This window comes from Condylostylus longicornis, unplaced genomic scaffold (genome assembly GCF_029603195.1).
Source record: "Condylostylus longicornis isolate FDR11 unplaced genomic scaffold, ASM2960319v2 ptg000839l, whole genome shotgun sequence".
Lineage (NCBI taxonomy): Eukaryota > Metazoa > Arthropoda > Insecta > Diptera > Dolichopodidae > Condylostylus > Condylostylus longicornis.
The window spans coordinates 4,436-13,693 of NW_026578782.1; the positions used below are offsets into that span (position 1 = coordinate 4,436).

General features: G+C 45.1%; 2 protein-coding genes across 2 annotated transcripts; one reads left to right on the forward strand and one right to left on the reverse strand.

Moving 5' to 3' along the window:
* The first annotated feature begins 678 nt into the window (after positions 1–678).
* LOC129618367 (coiled-coil domain-containing protein 124 homolog) lies at positions 679–1,116 on the forward strand. Its single transcript, XM_055533125.1, has one exon. The coding sequence runs from the start codon at positions 679–681 to the stop codon at positions 1,114–1,116; it is 438 nt and encodes a 145-aa protein (XP_055389100.1).
* Positions 1,117–6,932: 5,816 nt separating this feature from the next.
* On the reverse strand, positions 6,933–7,567 carry LOC129618365 (uncharacterized). Its single transcript, XM_055533122.1, has 3 exons — positions 7,376–7,567; positions 7,108–7,326; positions 6,933–7,049 (listed from the first exon to the last, which is right to left on the reverse strand). Exons 1-3 carry the CDS (start codon positions 7,565–7,567, stop codon positions 6,933–6,935), a joined length of 528 nt encoding a protein of 175 aa, XP_055389097.1.
* Positions 7,568–9,258: the final 1,691 nt, after the last annotated feature.

Sequence of the window (9,258 nt, forward strand, 5' to 3'; positions counted from 1 at the left end):
GGTCTTTCAAGAAAAAGGTGACGACTTCAACTCAACAAATTACAGAGAAAACTGAAAGAGTGGTTGAATGAGATGAAAAGAGACTTCGGAGATATTTGAAGATATTCGAGTAGCTCTCCTCACGTTCGGCTACAGCAATTCCGTGGCCACCATAACAAATTGCCGCATGGGGAATGATAAGATCAAGGAACTCAATGTCGATACATTCATGGAGGCGGTGGATAAAGTGTCGTGGGAGCCGGACTGGGGAGGCTTGCGAGACTTACAGATATTATCGATCGGGCGGAGACTGAGTTTGGTTTTCTTTCTCCAGGAAAGACCGAAGAAGGACTTCTGATTGTTCGAATGATTCTAATTCCCACGAAATATCGAGGATACACCGATGACGCATTCCCTCAAAGAATCCCTTAGAACAAGAGAAATGGTAAAACATGTGGCAAGATCAACGGGCCGTCGGTAACAATTTAATGAATATCTCGCTAAATCAAAGTTCTATTTGCTACCCGCCATCAAAGAAGGCACAAACGAAAATTGGTGGAAAAATAATATAGGATTTGGTGAGAAAAGCAGGAGACCCGATTGTGAGTTCAGCAGTGTATTCCTTCAATCCAAGCCGAGCAGACCGCCTGTTGTTCACCAATCAACTGCATAAACTTCTTTGTGATGCTCAACGGAACCATGTTAAATATCGCTCATACATCCACTGCTCCTTTACCGAAATCTAGGCACTTACCACCAACAACAACCACGATTACGACTACTACAACCACAACTACAACCACAACGACTACTACAACCACAAACGACTACTACAACCACAACGACTACTACAACCACAACGACTACTACAACCACAACGTACTACAACCACAACGACTACTACAACCACAACGACTACTACAACCACAACGACTACTACAACCACAACGACCACTACAACCACAACGTCCACCACAACCACGACCACAAGAAAAGCAACTACAACAACTACTACAACAAAGACGACTATTACGACCACTACAGCTGAAACAAGCAACTCAACCCAAACGACATCCACCACCACCGTCGCAATTCTCTTCAAAGTCTCTGCACGGGCAAGCGATTGGGTGGTTGTAACCGTCGCCGCAGCTACCGGAGTGGTGGCCGTCGGCCTTGTGGGCTCGATGTGGTTTTCCATCATAAGAAGTTGAAGTTTTTTTCATGTTGAATCCCAAAGCAGGAAGGGGCAATTTATTACATCATCTGCAGCTGTCGATAATTGCGGGCGTTTTTTTGTTTTTTTGTGGTCGGATCAATTTTTGAGTAGGTCTTACATAGAGTTCCGTCACAATGTACACCCTTGCCCTCATGATGGCTTCTCGCAACTGAAGCTGTTCCTGGCAACCTTTGGTCGAAGCTTTGGCCTGTTATGGGCTACACTCCTTGTGATGTTCACCATCTCCGTATTAAAAGCTATCCGTTCCAATTTTGTCAAGCTTTTTCACTTTGAACCACTAATAGCCGTAAGGCGGTTCAAGTCCACACATTCACTCAGAGAATTGTATTCAGATCCTTGAACAACAGTTATGAGACAACTTGAAACAGAGAAAAGCAAGTGCAGCTTCTCTGCCTCTTGAAGTTTCCTCTATTTTAGATCGTTCTAAAACTTCACTGAATTTTGCATCGCCAGTCGCAAAGCAGCAACAACTTCAGAAGGTTCACGAGGGGGTGGTCTGGAGATACGTGAAGAGTAGATGATGAACGGTGAAGGGAGTAAAAGGGAACGGATTGGCCTCACCAGGGTTTTCGAAAGCAGAGGAAGAGACTCCCTGAAGAAGACGAGTTTCACTGCGCTGAATTGCCAGAATCTCGTATTTTGGACTGAAGTGACAGAGTTCTGTTCTCAAAAGTCATGAGAAAGCATGAAAGCTCTTTCATTCAAAAAACATGATAAAAATGTCTGAAATCATTTTTTTTCGACAAATTTCCCTCCCACTGTTGTAAACCCATCCAGGAAACGGGGCTGGCGCTTCTTTCGCTGTCACGGTAGCGTGTTTAAGTTGAACTGGATGCAGTTTCATCCATTCAATCTCCCTCTGTATTCTCTCGGCTTCAGCCAGTTTGACTCTCTGCTGTAGAACTCATGCATGAGAACAAGGAGAACAGACTTACCCCGTTCATCGCGCTCCTTCTGTAATTTTTCTTTTCGTTCTTTTTCTAGGCGTTGTTGCTCGAGGAGTGCCTTCCGTTTGTTCTCTTCAGCTTCTTTGCGTAGCTTCTCCTCCTCTAGCTTTCGTAGCCTCTGCTCTTCCAGCTTTTGCAGCCTCTGCTCTTCCAGCTTTTGCAGCCTCTGCTCTTCCAGCTTTTGCAGCCTCTCCTCTTCCAGCTTTTGCAACCTCTTCTCTTCCCGCTTCCTTTCCTTTTCAAGTCGCTTCGCTTCTTTTTCACGTAGCCTCTGCTCTTCCAGCTTTTGCAGCCTCTGCTCTTCCAGCTTTTGCAGCCTCTCCTCTTCCAGCTTTTGCAGCCTCTGCTCTTCCAGCTTTTGCAGCCTCTGCTCTTCCAGCTTTTGCAGCCTCTCCTCTTCCAGCTTTTGCAGCCTCTCCTCTTCCAGCTTTTGCAGCCTCTTCTCTTCCCGCTTCCTTTCCTTTTCAAGTCGCTTCGCTTCTTTTTCACGTAGCCTCTGCTCTTCCAGCTTTTTTTCATTTTCAACTCGCTTCGCTTCTTCTTCGCGTAGCCTCTGCTCTTCCAGCTTTTGCAGCCTCTTCTCTTCCAGCTTTTGCAGCCTCTTCTCTTCCAGCTTTCTTTCATTTTCAAGTCGCCTCGCTTCTTCCTCGTCGCGCTTCCTTTGTTCTTCTGCTGCGAGTCTCGCGTTTCGTCTTTCCTCTTCTTTTCTCCTCAGCTCCTCTTCGTCTTTCCTCTTCTGCTCCTCTTCTCTCTTTTTCTGTCTCTTAGCCTCGATCTCGAGCACTCTCAACCTTTTTCTTTCGTTAGCTGCTTGTTCTAGCTTCTCACGTCTGGCCCGTTTCTCGTCAGCCACACGTTTCCGTTCCGCAGCGCGACGCTCCCTTTCTTCGCGTTTTTTCCTTTCTCTTTCCTCTTCTGCTTCTTTTCTTCGCTGTTCATGAAGTGCCGCTAGCTCTGATTCGCTCAGAAGTCCAGTATCAACTGGAATCCATTCGAAGTGCAATTGTCCCCCATACGCCGTCAACAGCCGCGCTGCCCCGTCATAAAACTTGCTGTAAACGACGTGCTCCCTCCCCACCGGCTTAACTACCATTAAGGTTCCATCAGGGCCTTTGTAGCTGATCTTTCCACCTTCGATGCTAACTGTAACGGTACTGGCAGTCCACACCAAGGGCCTCAAAGGCTGCGGCGAAACGGGTCTCTTGAGTATTCTTTCCGCGTCAAAAATGACTTTAGTCTCGGCCCCTGGAAGAGCTACACCGATGCCGTAGAGAGCGGAAGGCCCCGCATTCGGAGTGAGAAAGAACTCCTTGGTCGTCAGGCAAGAGAGCTTTCCTTGATTCGTTTTCGTCAAGGCTGCCCTCGCTTTGATATCGACAAACTCTTTGCAAGGCCCCCGGCACACGAATGTACCACTTCCAATCATTTTACCTGATCTCACTTTCACTGTTATTGTGTGCATTTCCTTTCCCATGTTTTGCATTGTCACCTCTGGGAGAACTCGCGCTTGTTTCTCCTTCTCACTCCGCATTTGTTTCATAATGGCAATCAGCTTTTCATCTGGATAGAAAAACATTCGCAAATGGTAAGGAAATAGTCCTGGATTTCTTCCCATGTCCGCCAATTGGGACGCGGTTTGAACAGCGAGTTCTTTGAGACTGTCGCATCCGGTTTGAGCATGAAGTTCTGTGATCGAGAGAAAAAATCCAGCAAGAAATTGGAAAAACCAGAATTTAAATGCCATTGTAGTGAAATCAAACAAATCAAAAATCAAAAACAAAAAAAAGAATGAATAAAGTGACTGTCGTGAGGAATTTGAGAGAAAAAGTGGAGCTGGCCACTCTCTTAACAAGGAACACGAACCCCATTTTATCAAAAATTACGTAAATAAAGTCACGCGCAATTAGAACAACCTGTCCCCTCTAAATTCTAAAGGCTTAAGGGTGGTTCTCCTTCTGTGCCATCATGAGCTCAACCCTTACAACCCACCAACCAGAACTGTCGCGTCTGAAGGCGTTCATATTTTTTCTGGAAAGACAGTTCAGGCTTTACCGGAATCAGTTAGAAATGAATCGCACTTTTCTTTCGCAAAGAAGAAAGAAATTCTAATAGTTTTTTTTTCGAATTTACAAATGAGTGGCGGCTCAGCTCGCTTTCTATTTGTCTTTATTTTTTCTGTTGCCGTGGTGACTGGTCAGTCTTTTCAGCCTTATGACAAGCTGGTTGTCTCAGCGTGGGGTTGGGGCGTCGATTCCCGTGTCATGACCCGCGACTGGAAGGAGGCTTTGACAACTCTCCAGGGAAAGAATGTATCAGATGTCGTTGGAACAGACAGAGCGTTTGCAGTTCGACTCGCGAACAGTGATAAGGAATCTTCAAACGCGGTTGACAACTGGAACAAGACATCCATTAATGACGCACACGATCACCCAATAGCAAATGGAGATCGCCCTGCAGCCGTGTGGGTTCTCTGGGGGGACTATTACGAGGAGAAGCTGAAGGGCGAGAACGACGATACAGGTGGAAGTGGAAAGCCCCCACCTTCGAAAGATGATCTCGAGTGGGGAGGAAAAGTTCCTCAGGATGTGTTGGACACATTAAGACAGGCTGATGTGTGGCCTGAAAGCATTGCAAAGACTGGAAAAACAGTTGGTCAAGTCATCTATGCCAATGACTTGTGCCCGATGAAAGACGCATTCGTAGCAATTCTTAACGGTAAAATGGTGTGCTGGGGGAATAAAAAGACATGCACAGGTAACTATTTGAATTGAGACCAAACAACTCTTGATATGTCGTGCAAATATTGTTTCAGGTTGGGATTCGATTCTTGGGGATCGACCATCCGGCAAAGTTCTCAAGGTGCTCTGCGCGGTAAACGGCTACGCGGCTGTCCCAATTTTGAACGGTCCCCATCCAACATACAAAGCCCACCTCGCTGTTTTCGGACGGCCCGAAGCTGGTGGGGCGTTTCCCGATGACGCGAAGTTCCGAAACCAGCTCAGCACAAGTAGGAATCTTGTATCATTAATGAGTGGTCGATTTCTTGGACCGTGCATTTCTCCAGATCGACGCATTGTACGCTTTTCACTTTGCTCTTGTGTTTCAGTTGGGGACGCAGCTCCGATGAGTCTCGTGGGAAATACGAAGGCCGTTGCAATGGTGTTGCAGGGAGGACAGGTTCTTGCATGGGGCGATGCAGAGAATGGAGGAAAAGTTCCTGATGGTGTTGATGCGATATTTGTAACAAAACTTTATGCAAATGAAGTTGGATTTGCTGGAATCAAAACAACCAGGGAAATCATAAGTTGGGGAAATTTCCTCCAAATGTACATCCCAAAGCGCATTCAAGCTGGAGGTGGATCTCAAGTAAGTGTCGCTCTCTTTCAAATATCATCAATAGTTTTCAGGTGAACAAGATCTTTACCAGTTCAGAATGCTTTGCAGCACTTCTTGAAGGTGGTGGGGTTGCAACGTGGGGTCGTGGTGACAAACTTTTTTGCAACGAAGAAGGCGGTTACGGTTCCGATAGTTTTGTGACGTTTCAAAGCGTCAAGGTGAGAAGGCGCTCTTAATCATATTCCCGATTTCTAAGAGTTTTTATTCTTTTTGATTTTTCAGAGTCAATTGGAATCAGGAATCCAGAAAATTGTATTGAATGATCACGCATTCACAGCAATTAAGGGAACAGACAAACAGAATACTATTGTCACATGGGGCCATCGTCTCTATGGAGGATCACTGACCCCCATTGGAACGCAATGGGAACAGAAAGACGTCAGAAATGCAAAGATTGAAACGCTCATGGCAACGTGTTGTGCGTTCGGTTTCATTCGACAGGTACTCAACAAGTCGTAAATCATCTTCAACGCTTCACGCAGGATGGCCGAGGCGTCTCTTGGGGAGCAGTTGATTACGGTGGATGGTGGGAAAAAGGAAGAGCGACTCGTGGATACAAGCGCCTGATTGTAAGCGTGATTGGAATCATGATGGAAGCTTCAACAAGTGATTGCTTCTGTTTTAGGCTTCAAACGAATCTCTAGCAGGAATAGACGTGAATGGTGGAATTTGGCGATGGGCGGGACAGTCAAATGGTTACATGGAGAGGAATTCCGTGCACGATGGATGGGAGTTGAACTACAGCCCGAAAGCCTTATTCCGAACAACGAAGGGAATTCTAACGATTCAAGGAGAGGACTGTGTTTATGGAGATTGGCAGGCTTGGTCCGCTTGCAGTCTCACGTGAGTCTCGTTGATGAAATGCATTTTCCCTCCATATTGAGAATTTCAGGTGCGGTGGTGGAACTCAAACGCGAACACGCAGTCTTGCATCTGGCGCTTTGAACAGCAATTGCGACTACCGAATGATGGAAAAACAGTCGTGCAATACTGATGTGTGCCCCACAGAAGAAGTTCGGGCCTCAGTGTCTGACATCTCAACAGGTAAGATCACAAAATGCAGATGATCAGAAGATCCGATGAAACGAAAGAGCAGTCCTTCTGATTATGGTCTTGTTATGTGGACCATTCTCTCTATCGCAGGAACGTGGGTTGGGGTTGCATTTGGAGGGGTTGCCTTCATAGGACTCGCAATGTACGGAATTGTTGTTTGTTGCAGAAGACAGCCAAGAGAGGTTTACATGTGATTCTTCGATGTCTTTTTTGTGAGCAGAAAACTGATTCACAAATGAGAGAGTCTGAGCTTTGTCGTTCATGAACGGGGTGGCACGAAAAAAACACCTCTAATGGCGAGTGGGATTATCCGAACATGATTATCCCAGCATGTAGTCAATCAACTCGGAGTAATTGATTTTATCATTCTTGGAATATTTTTCGGTCAATTTATCAATTTGTGGTGGACTTAGCACTTCACCAAGATTTTGTAGAACCTGAAAGAAACAACGCGTTCAATAATTATGAATTCACTGTTTTTTGTTTCGTTCTCACCGCTTTCATTTCTGCTGCAGAAATATGACCATCCTTCTTCGCGTCGAAGGCGGAAAACATTTTCATTAATTCTTTCTTGGGATCCCTGCCTTTTGTGACACCCTCAATAAGCTTCGAAGCCTCGGAATAATTGAACGACTTTCCGCCCAATTGCTTTTCAAATTTTGTTTTGTCTTCTTGATTCAAAAAAACACCAGTGGACAGTTGGGCGAGCACGACCTGATTCAAAATGATAACTTCCAGAGATCTTTTAGGAATGCGAACGGACCTCATTTGGGAACACCTTTCCATCCTTATCGTTATCGAACGCCAACAGCGCCTTCTGAATTTGCTCTGATGAGACGCTCATGCTGCTAATTTGATCAATAGTCAAAAAATATTCTGAAAATTCTTTTTCTGGTGGTCCTTTAGGGGAGTACGTGCAGCCCCCTAACGTCGTCAATTCCGTGTCAAGAACCATGAGGATTTGTTTTTCTAGATTTTATCATTTTTTAAGATTTGGGATCACGGATTGTACTCTCACATTAAAAAAATGTTCTTTCTTTAAAGTTGAGCCATCTGTTTTCACTTATACTCTTACAAAAAAACAGAGCATCAATTTTGACCAGAACTGAACAGAAATTAGGTTTGGAAGAAAGCGCCAGGTTAAAAGACTACAGACTTGTGAAAACTAACAGTTGTGGTTCCAAGGTCCCTCAGTGCAGAACTGTGGCTTTTGGCAGAAACAATAGTTTAACTTTCGAGGAAGTAGTACTCATGTGAATTTGCGTTGTAGAAGCCCTGTCTTCTTCGTCTTGGTTTTTTCTCGGCTTATTCGCAGAAGGTTTTGCTAACGTGGACTAAAAATGCAGCAGGGAAGCAGGATTCGGGAGTTAAATGCCTCCATATGGGAGTCCCTAATGGGTGCTCGCTGGGCTGAGAGGCCTCATAGAGCTCTCGATTTCTCATCAGATGCCTTCAGCTTAGAAACGTTGAGTGGTTCTGATGGTGGACTATGGAATCCGCTCTTGAATCTCAAACATTTAGAAGATTTGAATTTGGCCAAAAATCGACTCACCGACGTAGATCGTACTTTCGTCTCTGATGCCCCATTTGCAGGGCCATTGAGAGTCCTTAATCTTTCAAGGAATTTGTTACTTGCCCCAGTCATTGACCTTCCAGCGCTCGTTGTCCTTGATCTTTCACACAATAGCTTGGAAACCATTCCATGCCTCGATTATTTGCCAAACCTTGAGGTAAGCAGATCGAGATTTTTCTTAGGTCGATCTTTTTATCAATAGGTCTTGCGTCTTTCACATAATCGTATTGACTCGATTTGGGATACAATTGTGAAATGTCCCAAATTAAAAGAACTTGATATTTCACACAATAGAATCAGTATTTATCCATCTCAAATCGAGTGGGGAGTTCATTATCTGAAAGCATGTCCACATTTGACGACCATTTGTCTAGGCGGGAATCCATTCTCAAAGTGGGTCGCATTTTTAGGATCCCACTCTTGTTAGGATCCCACTCGTATCGCCTTCTCTTCTCAGTTGGTTCCCAGAATATCAATATTTCGTGGCTTTGTCGATTCCCTCGTTGACAACGATCGATGATTGGGAACTCAATGAAACAATGAGAGGACAAATAGCAAGATTTCCTCTGCGAAGTCTTGAGGAGTACGATCAGGTGTTCGCACAAAGGCAACTCTTTTCAGATTTGGGTCAATCGAGTCAGAGGTATTCCATTGCTGGTACACTTCAACTCTTTTGGTCTTCATAGGAAGCAACAAGTGGATGAAGCAGGAATTCTACTCGATGAAGTTCCCAATTTAGATGTTCTTAACGCGCATCTCCAACATGCTTCACAAGTTCCTGAAGATGCTGTTGATTGTTGCTCTCGAATTGTCAGCGCATCAGAATTTATCAGTAATTCATCACCTGCAGAATTCAGCCGTTTATTTGGAGATTCCGCCCCCCCTCCTCCCATTGCCGGCAAGCCCGGTCGGACTGAAATACCAACAACTCCAGCAGGCCAATCATCTGTCTCTCAATTTCTCCAAAATATAACGTTATTGGCAGAACGTCATGAGAATGTTCAGCCGTTGTTGTTGAGGTGAGTGCTGAGTCATCGCCATAGTTGACTCAGCTCTGTTGAAAGTCTAACAAG